Here is a 23,081-nt window from a genome sequence, read left to right on the forward strand (position 1 = left end):
AAGGCCAAGGCGGGGGGGGGATTCCATCATTTAAACTATTCCTAGGTCATATTATACGACTCGTCAAAAATTTATTATAATTAGCCTTCTATCATTTGCACACATCTACGGTGACAAACAAAGAGCTAAAACAGAAGAGCTAAACAGAGCTATGTTTGTGTTCACCTCTTTTCCAAAGTGGACTATCAGTGGACTATGTTGTTTAAGGCATTGACATCGCTGAAGTCTTTCTCGTTCGTCAAAAACATAAGGAATCTAGTCAAAAATCAACCATGGCCGTTCTCGGCAAATTCTTAATAGACTTGAGCTTGCTAAATGTTCTTTCAGCAGCAGCAAGCAACTGCAACAGGTGCTGTTGCCGTAAATTTGCGAAGGCGATTGGCTTGCACAGGCTGGTGTCGCCGGAAATTTCCTTCACCTATAACTTCTCTGAAACAAGTAGTGCCATGGCAAAACTGAAACAAAACTGAAACAAAACTGAAACAGAGACAGCTATACTTGAAAAGCAGTATAATCTGGATGTCTTTCTTGGTTTGGAAAAAAATTGTTGCAATCTCAATATCTGCAACTGAAATCGTTTTTTTAAAGCAGGTTAAAGCTAGAATAAAAATCGCCAAAAATTGATAAGGTAAGCTCTGAGATTAATTCCCATCATTGTAGCCAACCTTACGAGCCGGATTCTAAAATATAATTCAGGGAATAAATACCTTGAGATCTCGGCTTGACTCAAATCTCGACTGTCAAAATGAGATGGTACATGTCACCAACGATGATTTCTAACGATATCTGCCTCTGGATTGACTTCTCTCATGCTGGCAAACTTTTTTGCACTGTCAGTGAAATTGTTCATTTCATTCTCCAATATTCTTTCGAAAAGTTTCTTCATAGCTTCAAGCATCTCGATTGCTTCGATGCTGTTGTTCTTTTCTCCTTTAAGTTTTTCTGCTTCTATCTTTATCATCTACATGATTTTTTTTTTTTTTCATAAAGATTAGCCAAGCGATGAATCCAAAGTTTAGAATACTTTTCAAAATGCCACTAGCTTGTGCCTTCGACTTCACATCGGTGTTTTGTTTCTGTTTATTTCGGTTTCGGTTTTATTTTATCGGTGTTTTATGATCTGTTTTTTTTCGCAAATGGCTGAAACTATTGCTTCAAACTTAGTAATTACTGCTTGTATGGTTTCAGCCCTTGCTGTTTACCGAGTCCGTGGTAAGTTTTGGAGATTAAGGCTGCTTTCAATTGAAGAGATTTCCTTTAAGGGTGGCAAAACGCTTTGTAGATGAAGAGAAAAACACGTATATTTTGTCAAGGATGTTGAAAAGCTATACGATCCAGAGAGATAAATTGCCACTATGTTCTATTACAACGTTTAGTATGTGGGCCTGTCAGGGAATATAGGCCACATGACGAATAAAAAATTCAGGCATTTTCTGCTGGACTGCATTAGATTTACCAGACATCGCACTTGCATAGTTATAAGACGGAAAAGCTAGTTTATGCAGAGGAATTCCTCTCCTTGACAATATTCCTACTATACTTTCTACCATACCCTGCCTGTTTTCGTCATTAGCATCACTGGCATCTAATAGTATCTTTCTAAGTGTCCTTCTGAGCGGGTATTGTGGACTGCACCCTCCAGCTTATCAGAAGGTGAAGCATCGAGTATCGTGTCAGAGAATAAATTCTGAGTTCGTATCTTCGTCGAGGATCTTCTCCCTGACTTCTACTTAAAAAACGTCAATGAACTGGGTCTGGAGTATTGTGGGTATAGAAGTAAATTTATATGGTGTGTATCGGGTATCGAGAACTGACATATATCTCGCTTGAATTTGAACAGTTTGAACAATGCTGCATTTTTGTTCTTTATTTGTCCCAAGGCCAATGCCTGTCACGTTAGGGTCCTTGCAGCATCAAAAAAAATTTTTACAATTTTTCTGTTTGTCTCTTCACGTTTTGCTTGCTGCAGAACCTTAGTTCGAGTGGTTTTATTCAGTAAGAAATCCCCATGACTGCTGTTATGGAAGAAATGACAAAAACAGAACAAAGCTGCTTTTTGTGACTCTGTAAGAGAAATGACTTGCCACTTTTCCTTTCTTCGACATTTCTTTGCTCTTCATTTTGTGCCGTTGCCGTAGACTGTCTTCCAACCAAGCTTTTCCAAGTTGGTCGCACCTGGGATTACTGGAGAAAAGGAAATATAGGACGAAGAAGGCAGCATCTTTCTCGACATCAGATTCCGAGACCTGGTAATCCTCATACCATCCCGGATGAAAACACCACTGTTTCATTCTTTATATTAAAGGATCATCTGGGAAACGCTCGGCTTTGGTTGATTAAGACTACATGAAATAAGGTACTTTCTTTGGTTTTCGTTAGATATTGGAATCCTTGACCCTTGTGAATAGTACTTTCAAAAAAAATCCCTGCAACTTTCGACTAAAATTCCACTAATTGTTGAAATATTAAGAAGTTCTTCAGCGAAATTGACTGTTAACTCTTTACATAACTCAAACACAGAAAAGGATGTACAATGTATTTTCACCGAGATATCTATTGCATTCAACGTAAAATGTGTCTAGACAGTCTTAACAATGTCATTGGGACCAACAGCTAATGATATAACGTATTCGAGCTCAGTTAAACGTGTAAAAAATACCTTCTTTAGTCATTAATCGGAAACGTCTTTCCCGATATTTGACTCCTTCTCGTAATCCGTGTTGATCAATGGCATGACATAGCCAATTCTTGCTGTTCGTTCTCAAGCGTTGTATTCCTCTCAACCTCGCATTGATATCTAAGTTTTTTCACTATCCTGTATACACTTGCTTAGAAATGGGTCTCCTGGGGCTTCTTTTCTTTGAATTCTAATTACTTTTCCATTGTGTTTAGAAGATTCTTGCCTTATTTTCCACTCATACTCAAAGTTTGACTGACAATCTGACAATATGTGAGCACAAACAGATTTTTAAGGCCAATTACTAAGCTACCAGACTAATCTATTTATACTTTTTAAATTTAAACGACTCTGTTTAAATCCGGAAATATTTCAAAGAAGAATTAAACGATACAATAAAACGACTCTATTCTATTTACATCCAAATACAATTTCCGGTATCTACGACTGAAGCTAAGGAAGACTAAAATCAACGATTTCTCTGCTGAGAAGTCTGAAAATCCCAAAGTCTTTTCATGAGAAGGAAAATACAACATAGACTATTTTTGACTAAATTGAGCTCCTGGGAACTGGATAAGGACAAAATAGACGACTTAAATTACTTCAGAAAAATCAGGGGCTAGAACTGAACGACCTGACAAAAACAAATCATACGCAAGAATAAACATCTTTTTAAGACATGAATTGCTACCAGTCAGGTCCTTTCAACTTGGTTTAATTTAAACGACTCTATTGAAGAACGACATAAGAAAATTAAGATTAAATTATATAATAAAACGACTCAATTATATTTACAAGCAAATTTAGTATTTGATTTTTACGATTGAAGCTGAGTTTTGTCAAAACCAGCCATTTCCCTACCGAGAAGTTTCAAAATGCAAAAGTGTTTTCAGGAGAAGGAAATACAACTCAGACTGTCTCAGAATTGAGCACTTGGGGTCTCAATGAGGTCAAAATAAACGAATTATACTACTTCGCAAAACCAAGGATGTGAGTCACCCCCAACCTCATTCTCCCTTCGATCCACCCCTACTTGCGTCCTATGAACTCTTAAGATCTCCGAAAAATGCTTCTTTTTGCTAATATTTTCATCGAGGACACGCAAATCATTAGTATAATCTAAGTCCAGGTGATTCTTTCCGTCCCATTCCATTTGTTCCCATCCTCTCCCACAGCCTTTGTCGTGTTCTTTAGAACAAATTTCATCAAAATGATTGATACAAATAGTTATTATGGTAATTATGGTAATATGGTAATTATGGTAATATGGTTATGAGAAATAAAAACACATAGCTCGATATGAATATTGTTTTCAATAAAGCATAAATAGCCTACTGGTCTTTAGAAGAAATAGCGGCCGTTAGGCCTACTCCTGTTTGGGACAATTTCTGCCCGTTTTAGATCTGACTTAGTTATTTATAGTAATTTCTGTTCGTTACAAACTTTATTTATATTTTTATTAATTGATAATGATTTTATTTGTATTTTTATTAATTGATAATAATTTATGTCTGTTTAAGACTTGAATTATTATTTGAATTTATTTCTACTTTTCTTTGAAATAAATTCTTGGTAATTATATGATACAGCAACCACACATGGTCCTTGACCTGTAATGAATATGAAACGAGTTTTCATGTTCACTCGAAGATAAACAGCTTAGTCTCAGCGAGATAAAGTGCTATGGAGGTATATCTTATCTAAATATTTCACATGTAAGGGTGGTAGGTTTGGTTAAGTATTTATACTATGCGTTCTGGGTGGCCTGCTTTCCAAAATTCTCTGTTGTAGTTTCCATAATTTTGTTGCTAAAGTATTATATTTTCATCATATTTTAGTATATTTCATTATGATTAACCCTACTTCACTTCTTGAGTGTGGTTGCTATAACACATAAGTACCAAATTCTTTTGTGGAAAACATTTTTGGAAACCAATTGTTTGAAAAAGATAATCCAAACGTTAATCTAAGCTGCTTAGGCTCTTATCCTAATCACTTGGCCATTCATTCCAAATTAACTACTCACTTCCAACATATTCCAACTGTCAAATGTCTGGCTAACTCTTAAAACATTCTTTGGCAAAAGTATTCAATGTCATTTGCCAATATTCAATCTTCATTTCATTTTTTCCCGTTAATAAAAACAAATATATACAATACAACTGGTCTCTCTTTTTGCATTAGTGCCAGATAACAATTTTAAATGTCACGTGGAATTGTCTACAGATACCTTCTCCAAAAACTAAAAATATAGTTACTCATACGTCGGAAAAATGAATTACTTAAAAATTAAAAACTGTGAACGTCATTTTGTCCATTTTACAGGTTAATAGAGCCGTCCATAGGCTAAGTCAGTCCAATTTACTTTTTTGAAGTTTTTGAGTGCCATTCACAAATATTCTGTTTCCAATTATGTTTACTGGTTGCATAAAACGTGTTTCGAACAGTTCATTGGTATCGAAATGTAAGTAAGTAGCGACTCGGCCCAATAGTAACCGAAAGTCCAAAAACCAGAATTGCCTAAGAAAAATTAGATTTCTATGCCGATTCTAAATATATAAGATTCATTAAAGTGAATCCTACCCATAATAAGTTACACGCCTGAGAAATTATATCTTATTTTCGAAAGATGGAGGAAACATCCACCAAAAGTCATGAAATCTTATTGAAAATTGAGGAAGCCGGGGGGGGGGGGCAATGAAACCCTTCCCTACAACCCCCGAGGGAAGGACAACAAGTTACAAAAATTTGCCACTAATTACATTTGTTATTTCTTATTAGGAAGTATATTTTCAGGGGGAGGGGGCATTTTCAATGGGGAAGATTTTTACAGGGAGAAATTTCCATTGGGAGGGAAATTTTTAGGGGTGAACTTTTAAGGGGAAGTTAATAAAAATCGTTTTATTAGTCTTATTTTCTCTTTGGTGATCCAATTTTGCATATGGAGATTTTCCGTGGGAATTGTGAGAAGGAAATATACAATGGGGTTGGAATTATCTATGGGATTCTTCTGTGAAGAGGCATTTTCCGCGGGAAAAATTCTCCATGGGGAATTATCACCAGAAATAATTCTTCGTGGGTAAATTTTACGCTGAAAAAACTTTTCCATCGGAGCAAGGAGGGCCGGAAAATATTTTCTGAATATGACGGATTTCCAGTCTGAATTTTAAGAACAATTAAAAGTTACATTAAAAAAACAAGGGTATTCTCGAATTAGAATGCGCTAAGGAGAATTGTTTAGGCGAAATCATGAACAAGAATTTTTCTGAGGGGTACGAGGAATTGTCCGGGAGCACTTTCCCATTGAAGGGGGAGCATTTTAGTCATGAGAATCTTCCACAGAATTTTTCTCGGTGGGATTTTCATGAACAGGGAGACGGGTTTCCTGGCATAATTTAAAATGATCAGAAATTAAATAAGCAAAATGTTACTTCAAATGAAAGTAAGGGGTAACGAAAAATCTCAAAAGGAATACAATTTTTCTGTATTTGAGGGGGGGCCCTTCAGTGCCCTACTTTTGTGCTAAAGTCTGAACTTTTGTCTCCATTCTTAATGAACAGCTCCTGAAACCCAAGGACTGCTTATGAAGAATAATAAACTTTTTTAAAAGTGCTTAAAAACAATAGCGTGAAAGGGGTATTAGAAAGGAGGAAGACCCCCCTCATATATTGAATGATGTCTGTTTGTTTTATTTTTAATGTTGCTCCTAACTTTCATTTGAAAAAACTTGTTCTTTTTATCTCATTATTGTCAAGGGCTACAAAAACGATTTCAAAATTTTTTATCTGGTCGACTTCAATCATAAATCATATCCAAAACCAGGGATACAGCCTTAGTCAAGGGCATATTTAGCCACACTAAATTCCATGATATTTTTTTAAGCTTTGAATTACTCACGAGGCTACGCCCTGTAGTGTATTGTTGGATGTAAATGGTATCTACATCTATCTAAGATAATCTTGGCAAAATCTTATTTGCATACAACGTATGTAAATGAAACGGCAGGAGGACTTACTCATCCCTCCAAAGAAGACCAGAAATGTAAAAATCAGAAATTTTCCTCTATTTCTGGAACAATATTACCTTATTTTTCAAAGTCACAAAATTATTCTATAGACTGTTTTCAATAGGCCAATGAGAGTAATTTCAAAATTTCCTTCTTCTATTCTTTAACACGAAGTCATATGTACAAACAAATTAATTCTCTCATGAATTTTCTCATGGATTATCGTTAGGCTACGAGAGGCCCTGTAGTATCGTCTTTGACGTCTTCAACTTCGATATCTACTTCAAATGATATCCATCTAAGATCGTCTTGGTTAAGTGTCCTTTACAGTCAAGACTTCTACAAGAGACTGCCGGGGGGCTTCCCCTCCATCCCAAGAAGACTAGATATACCAAATTAGCAAAATTTTCCAACATAAATTTTTCACAAAAGCCAGAACAGTATTTTTTCCAGAAATTGTTCCCAACCCCACCAAACTTTTTTAATTTTTCACAGGCTTCTTCTCTTTTGGAACAGTCTTTTTAGGCGGTCTTTTTACGTAGATAAATAGCGTTTGTGGTGACACAGTGGATTGATCTTTGCTTGACAACACTGTCCCGGGGTTTGATTCAAAATACCGCAAGCACGATGCATAAACTGTTTTAGTCAAGAAGTGTCGTTAATCCGTGCACTAGCGTAAACTTCATTACCCATGTATATTTCTTTGTTATTCAGATCACATGAAGGCCACATATTTGTCTTATTGTTGTATTCGGAGCATTAGAATCGGAAAAACCTGTATATTTTTATGGCCACCTAGTTTCCAGATCATAAAGCTATTAACTCACGACATGTAATAAACCATAGAGGTCAATAACGTGTTCTTGGACCAGATTACTTTCCGTATAAATTCAGAGCTTACTTTATATTATTGAGTCTAGTTTCATATATGTTACGACGAAGACTTTCAGATTCGTTCTGAGTCACAGAAGACTGTGACTCAGAATCACAGTCTTCTGTGACTCCGATACTGGACCCTGTATATTCCCGGATTTGTAAACAAAGCCAATTTTGTACAACCCCTGGCTTTGCTTGATTAGCAAACGAGTGATTATTATGTCTTGAGCACCATTTGATGAACTTTGCGGAAGCTTATAACAAAGAAAGTCTCACACTAGAGTATACAGATCGGTCTACACTAGTCTACCTCTATTCTACTCTACTCTCAGTCTTCCTCGTGCATTACGCAATCAAATCTAAAATAAGAGTATTTACGAAAACACTTACCTACAAAAGCAATTGCCACGGCTTTTGGAAATTTAGTTTTATCTTTCATGTCAATTTGAATAGTTGGAAAAGTAGAAGCTCCACCAAAACTAAACAAGATTGCACCAAATGCTAAAAAGAAACTTAGAAATCCTGGTGCAGGGTATTCTGGAGGGGGACTGACAGTTGGAGCGTCAATAGCAGCCTGAATAATGGAAAGAACACTTGCAATAACTGTTGTCACGAGCGCAGCAATTCCAGCCCATCTGAAAATAAAGTATGACTATAGGTATTATTATCACTATCCAAATATTTTGGGTTCAACAATACATAAGAAAAGTAAAAATATTTTCATATCTAGTTCGATATTGCAGCAGCTTGATCCTGAAAATATTGTTTACTACTACTGAAAATTGCAAATCATTTCAACACAGTCCATTGCAAATCATTAAGACACAAGAGACTGCTTCTCGTCCACCCCACTACTTGCAATGTCTCAATTTTCAGTTTCCACTATATAAAAACCTTTTTTGTGGTCTATACCAACCCAATTTCTGTGTCAGCTGGTGCCTTTTTACAGGTTTTCTCCAAAGCCAATATTCATTCGTGCCAGCTGAATTGACAAAAAGTGCAGTTTTATCAGCTTGTCATCCAGCTTTCCTTAAATGTCGTCCAAATCAGAGTTTACTAATATTGTGATTTAGCTGGCACTAAATTTAACCAACCAGATTTTTCATAGGCTGAAAAAAGTTTATGAACACTCTTGATTGGCTGAAATTAGTACTAGTTAAATCTCGGTATTAATGCCCTTTACTATCTCAACTTGTCTTCACGATTTCCCCAGAAATTGATATTGAAATAAATTTTAGTACAAAATATTATTTTCGGGACTCTAACTCAAACAAGAGCCTAATACTATCTTTAGGCAATTCCTTTGGAGTACATTTATATATCTTATTCAATTTTTCGAAGCACCAAATTTTCTGAAAAATTTTCAGTAAATAGCTGTTTCAAAGTTTCGAGGTGTAAAATAATTATAATGGAAATTTGTTTTTAAATAACTGCGATTAGCTAAAAATGTAAAGTGTAAAATAATGTTTAATTAAAGTCAAACAAATTTATAAACGACAAGACGATATTCTGTTCACATTACGTCAATCTTCAAAACGGAAAATGGTATAATATGGTGTTGATATAAAAAGGGTACTTTTTTTAAATCAAAATAAACAGCAAAATTAAACTCATAGCTATCAGAAATTATCCTTTAAATGAGCTGCCGCTTGATTATTGTACGGCTATCTACGCGAAAGTAGTTAACTGAAAGCAATTCAAAGTGCAAAAAATGTAAATAATTAGAAAACACAGGTGTCTCATTTACCGATTGCTTTTCAAGACACTTGAACTAAAAATGCAACTGTAAAGTAAATGATAGTCAATAAACTCTCCATGTACCGTAAAAGAATAAATATGTACCATGTACCGTCTCGATATGTACCATGTACCGTCTCGATGTAATATGTACATAATATGTACCATGTACCGTCTCGATGTACCGTAAACGAATAAATATGCTTTTACATACAGTTCTTTAATCAAGTTGAGTTTATTTAGTTGAGTTTCAATCTTTAATCTTGCACTGTACGCTTCTTTGGAACCTAAAACCTTTGCACGGTTAATCAGTTTAAATTATTTTAAAATTTGAGTAATTTATTTATTCTTTATCAGTCAGATGGATCGATAACCGAAACTGGAATAAGAAATTTCATCTAAAGTTCGAAAAAACAAATATGGTGGGTGAAAGGCTAAATTAAAAAGTGCATTTATTTACAAGACTTAATTATTTATAATTAATCTTGTATAGGCTCCCAAAATCAAAGGGAATTTAATATTTTTTCAGTACTAAAAAAAACAAGTTCTTTTAAATAAAGTAAGGAGCAACATTAAAACTTAAAACGAACAGAAATTACTCCGTATATGAAAGGGGCTTTTCCTCCTCAACGCCCCGTTCTTTACATTAAAGTTTGACTCTTTCTCTTAACTCTATTTTTAAAACAGTAAGAAACTTTAGCGTAAAGACCGGGGCGTTGAGGAGGAAAAGCCCCTTTCGTATACGGAGTAGTTTCTGTTCGTTTTAAGTTTTAATGTTGCTCTTTACTTTCATTTAAAAAAACTTGTTTTTTAAATTTAATTTCTGAACATTTTCGAATCAATGGATGTTTTGATCTTGGCTCTCCGCAAATAAACAATTGAAACAAAATTTGCATATTAATTAATTGCAATTAATCAGAAGATTTTGAGAAAAAATGAGCGAGGGAGGAGGCCTAGTTGCCCTCCAATTTTTTGATTACTTGAAAAAGCAACTAGAATTTTCAAATTTTTACAAAAGTTTTCATTGATGAAAAATATACATAACTTAAGAATTAACTTACGTAACAAACTTCTATATTCGTATGTTTTTATTGCGTATATGAGGGGGCTGAACCCTCGTCGATACCTCATTCTTTACACTAAAACTTAAATTTTGTCCCAATTCCTTAAGAATAACCTCTGAATCACAAGGGCCGTAGAATAAATAATTGAAATTACTAAAAATATTTTAGCGTAAAGAGTGAGGTAAACCGAAGATGTAAACCCCTCATATGCGTAATAATTTTTGTTCGTTTTAAGTTGTAATGCTGCTCCTTACTTTCAGTAGAAAAAACTTTTAATATTTATTTTTTCATTGTCTTTTCAAACAATGCTAGAAAATCCTGCGCCCCCTTCATTGAAATTCTCTTACCCCATGAGAAGTTTCTCCATGGAAATATCCTCTGACGTAACTCCCCCCTCAACTCTCCCCCCTAAACCGAAAAAATCCCCCTAAAAACGTCTGTACACTTCCCAGTAACCATTACTATATGTAAACACAGGTCAAAATTTGTAACTTGCAACCCCTCTCACGGGGACTGCGGGGGAGTAAGTCGTCCCTAAAGACGCAATTATTAGGTTTTCCGGTATGATGAATAAAATGGCTATCTCAGAATTTTGATCCTGTGACTTTGGGGATAAAAGAGCGTGGGACGGGGCCTAGGGGCCCTCCAATATTTTTGGTCACTTTTAAAGGGCACTAGAACTTTTAATTTCCGTTAGAATAAGCCCTCTCGCGACATTATAGGACCACTGAGTCGTTACGATTACCCCTGGGAAACAAAAAAACAAAAAAAAAAAACAAAAAAAAAAAAAAAAAATGAACACGCATCCGTGATCTGTCTTCTGGCAAAAAAAAAAATGCTAAATTCCACATTTTTGTAGATAGGAGCTTGAAACTTCTACAATAAGGTTCTCTGATACGCTGAATCTGATTGTGTGATTTTCGTTCAGATTGTTTGACTTTTAGTGCGTGTTTCCCCCTATTTTCTAAAATGAGGTAAATTTTCTCAGGCTCGTAATTTTCTTTCGATGTAACTATCGGTATTTTGATTTAGATGAAAAATAAAAGGTTTTTACATAAACTACTGAAATCGTGTTCTTTGAGCATGAATAGATACTTTATTTCACCCCACTCGAGTAAATATTTTAGTTATCGTCACTTCACTTTTAATTTCCCCTGTTGCTTTTGGATATCTGACACTATTTGGGAAAGGGCTAGGAACGGATTCTTCAAAGGTTAATAAAAAAAAAAGATAAGACATGATGAAAATGATATTTCTTACCGTCATATATCCATCCCCCTCCCCATGAAAGAATTCAGTTATGTATCTGTAGTTAAGATCAAGTGCAATAAAAATATTGATATTAATGTCATTAATATTTTATTGTAAGGCAAATTAATACTCTTAGGATGAAGGGAGAGGCCCAGCACTGGAATCCAACAACCCCTTTGGCCAACAAGGATGCTGAAATATGAGGTATTCACAAGCTTTTGTAAATTAAAACGATATATCGTCTTTAAAGCAATGTCCCTTTCCTATGCTTTTCTTCGGAAAATAATTGAGCTCTTACACCCTTTCCCACGTAATATTTATCGGGTGCCCCCTTTAAATGTTATTTAGCCTATATTGATCATTTTCACGTAGCCTATGCAATCTGATTTGAATATTGACTGTAGTCTTGTGAAGTATTCTCACGGTAATATTTGTTTATATTAGATTTGCCATCCGGGCCTGATTTCAAACTTGAGTTTGCTTCTCTTGAAATATTCCTTAATAGATGGCGTGTAAGACCAAATTTTAGGTTGCCATACTATTGTTGTTTATAATCTTGCTAATTATTTTTCAAAATTTTGAGATCTTTCGGAACCGAATCTTGGGATAATGCTAAGTTCTCAGTTGCAGCCCTACACAAATTCCATAGAAAACAACCGATGCTATTCGTTCCCTCAACTACGACTAAATCCCTAACTGTATGATTTCTAAACTTACGTGAATTCTTTGGGTGACCCAATCCATGATAAGGGTATTAGTAATAAAGTAATCACTAAGAGCCAAGTGCAAATTGTGTATCCTGGAAGTAATGATCTGACCAAAGCCGTCAAGATATCTGAACACAAAATCAAAAAAACGATTGAAACTCCAAAAAGACTTATAGTATTTGTGATGGATACAAGAATCCTGAAACAAAAACATAAGAATAAGAACAATGGAAATAAAAAACAAAAGCAGATGAATAATAAAATGGAAAAAAGAAAAAATAGAGAGACAGTGATAGAGAGACCAAAATTGGAAAAAAGACTAAATAGACACAGGTAATAAGGGACATATACTTTTCGGAACTACAATTAATATATATCTCAGTTTCTAAGAACTGGATATGATAAGGTACATTCAGATAAAACAAATGCCATATTACAGGTTTACGGCTCACAATGGATAAGTGGAATGAAATAATTTTGCATTTCTTCATTATTGACAACAAAGGCATCAGTTTCAAGATACTGCATTGTTCTCGAAAGGAGTTTTCTCCCACTATGGCCTGCTAAAAGTTTTCTCTGTAGGCTTCGGTTTTCGTGGTTGTTCAAACAGATGAACAAATCACCTTTTCCACCATTTAAAGTCTTTACTTTAAAATCGGCTTACTGTAGTTATTATTTCCTTGCAATTATTCTTTTTCTTTGCGGTACTTTATTTTACACATGTCCTAAATAGTAAATCTGGTGTTTAATTGGATAGAAATTGAGTGGAATTGAAGAAATTATTTCTTCAATAATTTCTATTAATAATTATTCTATTATTTTAACCTCAAAAATATTAGAGATTAAAAATCTATTAGATTTAAAAGAATTGATAAACCCGCTACTGTTGTGGGCCTTATCCACGAATCATAAAGAATTTCTTCAGGGCTATTTCTGATATTTTTAACACAATCTTAAAGGATTGGAAATAGATCTGCAAATTTCTATCTGGCTAAATTGACACTGATAAAGGAAAAAAAAATAATTAGGCTTCTACCTTGTGGGACGCTGTTAAACATCAGCAACAGGCCAGAAGAAAAGGATCCATAATTAACAGAAAAAACTTATAATTTTTCTGAAATTTTACCTACTAAATTATTCGTATTCTATACTAAACAGATTTATTTTGCGTTATTAATGGATAAACTAGTATTAAACTAGTACTAAATAAAACTAGTATTGATAATTTAACACCACTTTAAACTCCTACCCAAAGAGTGTAAGACGTCGTTAAGATTGGAAACCGTAGGTTGCCTCTAGGAAAAAGAAAAATCAATCAAAACAATCTAGCTTTGATTTATTTCACCGGAAAAATTGTAAACTTGACCAAAAAAAACCTAATCAACAGTTAACGATGTAGGCCTATTAGTTCTTTTCTAACATAGCTTTACATTCGTCCGTTAACAAAAGAAGCACTTTTGCCAAGAGAGTACGATAATTTTCTTTAAATTAAGCAAAAAAATTTATGACTTGCCTGTATTCTGGATACTAACCTATCTGCAACTATTCTATAGCCAATAAGAAACTAGTTTGAAAACATTTAAGTCCACCCACTTTCAGATAAGTTTCATATTGGATAAAGAGAAACACAGAACTTTAATTAATTTTTTTTTTCAATCACTTTGCTATAATCTTGGGGTGGGACTTCAAAGAAGCAGTAAAGCAGTAAACATACAATGTTTCAACAAATACAGTTTCAAAATTCTATTTAATTACAACAGGTACCAACATATACAGCATATACCAACACTACCTATCTAATGTGTGACCTAAACAATTTAGTTTTGACAAAAGGAAAAATTTTCTTTATATATATATCCTCCAGTTATGTCTTAATTTAAAATAATCATATTTCAATGACATTCCCTCAAATTTCCCTGACCCAGCACAAAATTGTGGCTATCCGTTCTCATTTTGCTTCATCAACCGACGTCAATTAAGCTCATTCTTCAATTCAATCTTTTTGAAGTGCACTCTACAGAGTCCATTGGCTCCCTGGAAAAGCTATGATATGTTTCTTTTTTGTACGTCAACTTTCTCAAGTCAAGAATTTTATTAAATTTGATATTGTTTTGGACTTTTTATTGCGTAATTTGATGCAATAATAGACTTCTACGTGCGGATTATAGCAATTATTAAATAAAAAAAAACAAGTTTTTTCAATTGAAAGTAAGGAGTGACATCAAAACTTAAAACGCACAGAAATTACTTCGTATATGAAAGAGGCTGCTTCCTCATCAACGCCCCGCTCTTTACGCTAAAGTTTGACTCTTTCTCTCAATTCTTCTTTCTAAAACAGTAAAAAACTTTAGCGTAAAGAGCGGGGCGTTGATGAGGAAGCAGCCTCTTTCATATACGAAGTAATTTCTGTGCGTTTTAAGTTTTGATGTCACTCCTTACTTTCAGTTGAAAAAACTTGTTTTTTTTATTTAATTTCTGAACGTTTTTGAATCAATGCATGTTTTGATTTTGGCTCTCCGCAGAGGAATAATCAAAACGAAATTTGCATATTTTTTTTTTTGGCTCAATGGCTTTCTCATAATTTTGATCGAATGATTTTGAGAAAAAAAGAGCGGGGGACGAAGCCTAGTTGCCCCCCGATTTTTTGGTTAATTAAAAAGGCAACTAGAACTTTTAATTTTTTACGAATCTTTTTATTGGTAAAAGATTTACGTAACTTATAAATTAGCTTAAGTAAAGAACTTTTGTATTCTCATGTTTTTATTACCTATATGAGGGGATTCGCCCCATCGTCAGTACCTCGCTCTTTACACTAAAGCTTAAATTTTATCCCAATTCATTAAGAATGACCCCCTGAATCACAAAAGCCGTAGAATAAGTAGTTGAAATTACCGAAAATACTTTAGCGTAAAGAGCGAGGTATTAGAAGGAGGTGAGCCCCTCATATGGGTAATAATTTCTGTTTGTTTTAAGTTTTATTGCTGTTCCTTACTTCCAGCTGAAAAAGCTTTTTCACTTTTATTTTTTAATTGTTTTTTTTTTTTAAATAATGCTAGTAAATCCTGCTCTCCCTTCATGGAAATTTTCTTCTCCCATTACAAATTCTCGAAGGAAAGTTCCCCCAGCATATCCCCCTCTTCTCAACCCCTCCCCCAAACCAAAAAAATCCTCCTGAAAACGCCTGTATACTTCCCAATAACCATTACTATATGTAAGCACAGGTCAAAGTTTGTAACTTGTTGCCCCTCCCACGGGGACTGTGGGGGAGTAAGTCGTCCCCAAAGACATAGTTATAAGGTTTTTCGACTACGCTGAATAAAATGGCTATCTCAGAATTTTGATCCGTTGACTTTGGGAAAATAATTAGCGTGGGAGGGGGCCTAGGTGCCCTCCAATTTTTTTGGTCACTTAAAAAGGGCACTAGAACTTTTCATTTCCGTTAGAATGAGCCCTCTTGCAACATTCTAGGACAACTGGGTCGATACGATCACCCCTGGGAGAAAAAAAAAAAAACCAAAAAAAACAAATAAACACGCATCCGTGATCTGCCTTCTGGCAAAAAATGCAAAATTCCACATTTTTGTAGATAGGAGCTCGAAACTTCCACAGTACGGTTCTCTGATACGCTGAATCTGATGGTGTGATTTTCGTTAAGATTCTATGACTTTTAGGGGGCGTTTCCCCCTATTTTCTAAAATAACGCAAATTTTCTCAGGCTCGTAACTTTTGATGGGTAAGACTAAACTTGATGAAACTTATATATTTAAAACCAGCATTAAAATGCGATTCTTTTGATGTAGCTATTGGTATCAAAATTCCCTTTTTTAGAGTTTTGGTTACTATTGAGCCGGGTCGCTCCTTACTACAGTTCGTTACCACGAACTGTTTGATTATGGCGGTCACTCAAGCAAAGTTTGATGAAGGAATGAAACGGCTTCAGGCATCACTGGATAAAATATTAGCGGAACAGAAAAGTTTTTCGGTCTCAATAGTTGCTCTTCAAGACGAAGTCAGGAAAATATCAGCAGAAAATGCTAATCTACAAGATGAAGCAAAAAAGCTTCGAAATGATCTAGAGCCAGAAAAATTGCGGAATAACGATTTTGAAAGTAGGCTTTTGGAAATCGAAGTGAGAGAAAGGAGATTAAATTTGATTGTTCATGGTCTGCCTCCTGAAAAGCATAATCAATCAGTGACTAGCAACGTATTGTCTCTTCTTTCTGACAAATTGCAAGTTACGGAGGACATTTCTCTTACAAAGTGTTATCGCCTTAAGAGAAATAGCAGTTCAAACATTACTAGTGGGAAAACTAGTGTTCGACCGGCCCCTGTTTTTATATCGCTAGACACGGATCGTAGCATTCAGTCGATTCTCAGTGAGGTAAATAAGTTGAAGGGTAGTGGAATTCGCATTTGCAGTGATCTCCCACCAAAGCTAAATTTTCTACGGAATGAGCTATTGTCTAAGGGAAAGGAGATGCGTGATTCAGGTTCGGTTCATCTTACGCGTATTAAACAAAAAGGGAGCAAATTATCGCTAGAATGTAAAAAGTCTCCGTCTTCACAGTGGATTAAGATTGACTAGTTACGGTGATTAATAATGACATTTCATTTGGTGAGATTACTTTTATTATGCTACAATATGTAATGTTTCTCTGTTCATACGATAGCATTTTTTTTTTCCTCTGTAGGGAAAAAATATTCTATTTTTTGTCCCTCTGTAGCTTATTATGTGTTTATTTTATGTCTTTTTCTTTCTTTTTTTGTGTGTGTTTCTATTTATATGAAGTAATTGAGTTCAATAATTTTTCAGTGTCCGCATTTCATCTTACAATGAATATGTTCCATTTCTCTCTCCTGTTTCTATTTATTTTCAAGCAGTTTCTTTTTCTTTCATTATTTTCGAGTTCTCACTGGTTCAGTCGTTTTTGCTACTTTAAGACTCAGACGGTATGCATTTTGCGAAAGTTTCTGCTAGTTCGGATCATAATTCTGATTTTGTACATTGGATGATAATGGTATTGGGGATAGACTGAGATAGCTTGAGTCTAACCCTTTTGATTTTTCCATATTCCAGAGCCATGATAAATTTTCAGGAAATAAGATAAATGACGGTGGGCTAATTAACTTTCCAAATTGTAAATATAAATTACCTTCCGAAGTTTCTGATCTTCCCAGTACCGGTGTTGTGAGAACAGGATTTTTAAATTGTAGGGTTTTTTTTTAGTTCACAGGATGATCTTGTCGATGTAGTTTATAAACTATCTTGTCATGTCATTGGATTCTGTGAGACTTTTCTTACAGACCTGACTCCTCAGGTTATTTTTCCTGGATATCAATTTATTTTTAAAAACCGATTGACTAGGCGCCAGGGTGGTTTAGCAGTACTAGTTAAAGAAGGTATCTCTTTTCGACGCATTGCAAATCTGGAAGGTTCTCATGAGGAAATGCTTTTTGAAGTAATGGTGACTGAAATTAGTCTTGGAAAAAAAGATGTTTTTTTTGCGTAGTATACCGACCGCCTTCTTCTCCAGTCAAATCTTTCCTCTCTAAACTCCATGATTTTTTGCATCAATCCCATTTTCAAAATAAAGATGTAATCCTTTCCGGAGATTTCAATATTGACCTTCTAGAAGCTTCAAATGAATCCTCTGTTGAGTTATTGTCTTCTTGCTTTTCTGCGTGTCTGCTTCCTACTTGCCTGATACCTACAAGAATTTCACCTAGTTCTGCTTCTCTCATTGATAATATTTTTACATCTTTACCTATTCAAGCAAATTTTGCTGTTTTAAGTGATATATCGGATCATTTCCTGCTGGTTTCAGATTTAGCTCTTACTTATAAAATACCACAGGTGAGTAAGGAACGTCAAGGACGGTTAATAAACAAAATAACATTAAAGCATCTGAATGAAAGCCTTGGACTATTGGATTGGCAGGAGGTAATATCCACGGAGGATACAGATATGGCAACTGATAATTTTCTAAGAAATTTCAATTGCTGCCTTGATTCTAGTTGCCCATTTGTTATGATTAAAATTTGCAGAGAAAAATTTCCTATAAGGCCATGGATAACGTCTGGAATTTTGATATCAGTTAAGAAAAAAAATCAGTTATTTAAAAAGCAGTTAAAGAATCCAACTGATTATAATATTAAAAATTTTAGAATTTTCAAAAATAAATTAACCACAATGATACGTTTGTCGAAACAATTGTATTATAAAAAGTCCTTCGAAGAAGCTCAAAATTCTCCTCGCAAAACGTGGTCTTTAATTAATTATTTTATAAAAAAAAAAAGTAAGTCGAATTTTCCTGAAGTTATTAGTTTAGAAGATGGTTCAACTACTAATAAATAGGAGAAAGTGGCTGGTATTTTGAATACTTATTTTGCTAAAATAGGAGAGAAAATTGTTTCATCAGTAATGAACCAGTTTGATTCACGTAGTAATAAACATTTTTCTTCATACCTTCCATCTCCTCAAAGTAATTCAATTTTTCTCGGGCCTATTTCTCATTCTGAAATAACAAAAATAGTATGTGATCTAAATCCAGGTAATTCAGCGGGAATTGACGGGTCTAGTTCTAAAATTGTTAAAGAAATACTGTCTACAATAATATTACCATTACAGCATATAATTAATCTTTCATTTTAAAATGGAGTTTTCCCATCTGCTTTTAAAGAAGCGCGGATAGTTCCGCTTCACAAAGGTGACTCTCCTGAAAATCCATCAAATTACCGTCCTATTTCTATTCTGTCAGCATTTTCTAAAATACTTGAGAAGGCAATTTATAAGAGGTTTTATGACTTTCTTAAATCGTCTAATTTCTTCACAAATTCCCAGTTTGGTTTGCGGTCTGGACACAACACTGAACATGCTATCGTTGCTCTCATCCAATATATTCATGAATGCTTAGATAGAGGTGAAATTCCAGCAACAATATATTTAGATTTTAAAAAAGCATTCGATACAATATCCCATTGTATTCTTTTAAGTAAATTGGATAATTGTGGTGTGCGTGGACCGGCGTTGGATCTAGTTAAATCTTATCTTGACAAGAGAAAGCAACGATTAGATGGAGGCAATTTCCTCTCTTCACCTGTACCTCAGTCTTCGAAGGTTGGGGTACCTCAGGGCTCTGTCCTAGGTCCTCTCCTTTTTTTAATTTATATAAATGATTTCACCGCGCTTTTACATCCCCGTGTCTCACCACACATTTTGCTGATGATACGGCAGTTTCAATTTCTGAAAAGAATGACGAGGAGCTGGAGGCAAAACTGAATACTGCATTTTCTAATGTTCTTGATTGGTGTTCTTCAAATTTTATTGCTTTGAATGTATCAAAAACTAATTTGATAATTTACGGTAGAAAGTTAAATATCTGACCTCGTATTACGCGATTTACTTCTTCAAAGTACCTATTATCAATATTTCGAATGAAAACGATAAAGTACCCTGGACTTGTGATTGACGAAAGCTTATCTTTTAAAACACATTCAAAATCTACGATTAAAGATTTCAAGGTATGTTGGTTTAATGCGAAGGTTGAAGCTTTGTTTGCCCTACTCTGCTTTACGAAGTATTTATTTTGCTCTGATTCAAACTAATATTAATTATTGTTCTCTAGTATATTTATCTACATTTAAAAGCCATATTAAACCAATACAGATTTTAAAAAATAAAGCCCTAAGAATCCTTAAACTTTTTATTCCATCACCTATTGAACTTCCAAATAAGTCTTCTACTGCATCTTTATATACTTATCTAGATATACTTCCAGTCTCTCAACAATTTGCTTTTGGAGCAATTCTTTTCAAAATCAATTATGACATTAAGAAATTACCACCATATTACCTCCATCAAAGTTTGTTCTCTCAATCACAAGATTTACATAATTATAACACTCGACAAAAAAAGGATATCTACATTGACAAGTATAATACTGAGAGATCTAAATTCGCTCCGTTTGTGTCAATAGCTCGGTGCTGGGATGCTCACAAGACTCTTATTGATAATTTTTCCTCTATCCATTTAATAAAAAGGAAACTTAAATTTCATTTAGTTCAGGATTATTTTTAATTAAGCATCTTTTTAGTAAGGCAAAGTCTTTGTATGATTCGTTGCTCTGGGTGATTATGGGCCTCTCAGCTATCTTCCAGTATTAATTTATATTTAATAATATGGACATTTTTAATTTCTTCAATAGTATTGAATGATCCTGGGCTAACTGCTACTTTCATATTATTGTTGTGTTATTTTATCTTTGCCGTCATGTTTATCTTTGTATTGTAGTGTGTTATTATTTTATCTTTGTCTAGGCCTAGTTTTTCGAGCTTGTCTCCCCATGGGCCTATGTCATTTATATATATATGCATGTGCGATTAATAAATGAATGAACTTGAACTTGAACTACCCCATCCTCCTAAGCTGTTTTGAACTAACGATTGTGTTTGTCCAAGTATATTTTCAAATCAATAAAAAGAGATTAATAATAAGAATAGTTTTGAAATAAGAAGAGATGAATAAGAGAACCAGATTGCTATGCTTCCATTCTTGCGTTTGAAATAGAGCTTCACAGACTAACGGGAAAGGTATTGAAGTTGCTTACTTTAGCAGTAAATTTCTAAACCATAAAACCCGGCAAGATTGTAGCTATTTTCTAATTAATGTGGGAATTAAAAACTAATAAAGTATATTTTCTGACAGCCAACTTCTTGGATATGCAATTTGAGTAGATTCGATTACAATTTGAATAGTTACACTTTTTTGAGCAAGCAATTCATTTGATGGGAAACATTATTTGATTATAAGCATGATGCAAAACTTGAAGAGTTCATGCCCCATTGGCAATATAATTTCTGTCAGCATAGCAGTTCATTTAAAAACTGGCCAATGGTAAGAACAGGCCTGGCAATATGTCAAGAACGACTGGGGGTATTTAGTTGAAACTTTCGGTGCTACTATTACTACTTCTGCTCTTGTAACTTAAATAAAACTTAAAATGAAAATAAATTCCAGATTAAATAAAATAAAATTCCACGGAAAAGACTATGACAACAAAAAACGAACAGAAATTAGTTTAAATGTTTTTCCACCAAGTAATTTTTTAGCTGAAAAATGAAGAAGTCCGTGACACCAAAAATGACAAAAAAAGTCAAATAATCTTCTAAGCATATAACTACCACAAATAACAATCAGTCAATAAATGAAACCTAAAACAAACAGATATTACAATAAATAACCGAGTCAAGCTCAAAACGAGCAAAAACTAACATGAGCGGTGCTGACAACTCCCACGGCTTCTCAAGACGAGAATAAGATTGCCCGTTACTGAAAACAAAATACAGTTTAAATGTTTTCACTTTTTTACTTTAATAAATTAAAATTCCTGAAACTTGAAGGAACAAATATCAGTATGTGTATTTTAAACTGAAAATTCACGGTTATATTTTTTTGTCAGTAAAGTGCAAATTACGTTCTGGTTCTGAGAAGGCATGGAGGTTGTCAGTACTGCTCTTATTAGATTTTGCTTGTTATGAGTTTGACTCAGATATTTATTGTAATTTCTGTTTGTTTTGGGTTTCATTTATTTATTGATTGTAATTTGTGGTAGTTTTACGCTTGGAAGATTATTTCACTTTTTTTCTGTCATTTTTGGTTTCATGGACCTCTTTATTTTTCTGCTAAAAAATTGTTTTGTGGGAAAAAATGTAATTTAATTTCTGTTCGTTTTTATCGACATAGTCTTTTCCGTGAACAAATAATTATACAACTTGACAGTTTTTTCTAAAAGAATATATAGTTTGGCTTGCTATTTGTATGTTGGAGAACTTTTTCATCAGTGTTTTCTAATAACACAAACAGTATTGTTTAATTTCATTTTATATCTCTTAAAGTTGACCTGAAAAATAAATCTTTATATCATTCCCAAAAAACTCTTTCCACACTCTTTGACAAAATTGGATACGTTTACGCTCTTTTGATTTATTTAAAGCACAAGACCAGAAGTGGTAATAGTAGTAGCCCTGGAAGTTTCAACTAAATACCCTCAGTCGTTCTTGATATATTGCCAGGGTTGCCACCGTGTTCGCTTTCTAAAGTACTACAATGGCCGAAATGTGCGTGCTACAAACCAATTTTCAATGGTATAGTCAAAAAATTGACTGTAATAGTGCAAAAATGACACTTTCGTGCACTATTTTAGCAAGCATGAGCACGTGCTACACATAATTGAATAGAGCTGAAATAGTACTCTCGTGCTACAAATGGCAACCCTATTTATTGTTGAAGTGTCTTATTAGCAGCCATATACACAGTGCCTTTTGATTCTATTTTAAAGTAACATTTAGTTTTAAAAAATAATGGGCAAATTGCATAAGCTTTGGCATTGTGGCACGCTGGCCTCAATTACTAGGAGTCACAAACACCAAAAACAAGAACAACAATAGGGAATTTCTTATTGTTTGTGATGGAAAGGCAGTGTGGTCTTCGTCGTTATTTAATAGGAGTCATCAGAAGAAACCCTAATGGGGATTTTTCCCTTAAGTTTAAATCATCGATTCTAGTTTAAACGAATATTTTCGTAGGAAAATGCTCGATAAATGTCATTCTTATGAAAATGCTTGCTAGAAGGTGTTGTTTGTCAGCCATTTGTGTCTTAAAAGTCTAGGGATTGCCATGGAACATCCTTTTCTAGCAATGAAATGGCAACAGTTTCTGCTGCTCAAAAAAATAATGGTTTTTTTTTATTATTTATAAATTTAAT

General features: G+C 34.2%; 1 protein-coding gene across 2 annotated transcripts in view; it reads right to left on the reverse strand.

Moving 5' to 3' along the window:
- LOC136025283 (uncharacterized) overlaps positions 1 to 23,081 on the reverse strand; it is a 134,246-nt gene that overhangs the window by 35,873 nt on the left and 75,292 nt on the right. For both annotated transcript variants that reach the window (XM_065701167.1, XM_065701166.1), the window contains exons 4-5: positions 12,329 to 12,517; positions 7,950 to 8,194 (exon numbers count right to left, since the gene is read on the reverse strand). In XM_065701167.1, the coding sequence (XP_065557239.1) occupies positions 7,950 to 8,194; positions 12,329 to 12,517 (434 nt within the window). The remainder of the gene's footprint in view (positions 1 to 7,949; positions 8,195 to 12,328; positions 12,518 to 23,081) is intronic.

This window comes from Artemia franciscana, chromosome 3 (assembly GCF_032884065.1).
Source record: "Artemia franciscana chromosome 3, ASM3288406v1, whole genome shotgun sequence".
In the NCBI taxonomy this organism is placed as follows: Eukaryota; Metazoa; Arthropoda; class Branchiopoda; order Anostraca; family Artemiidae; genus Artemia; species Artemia franciscana.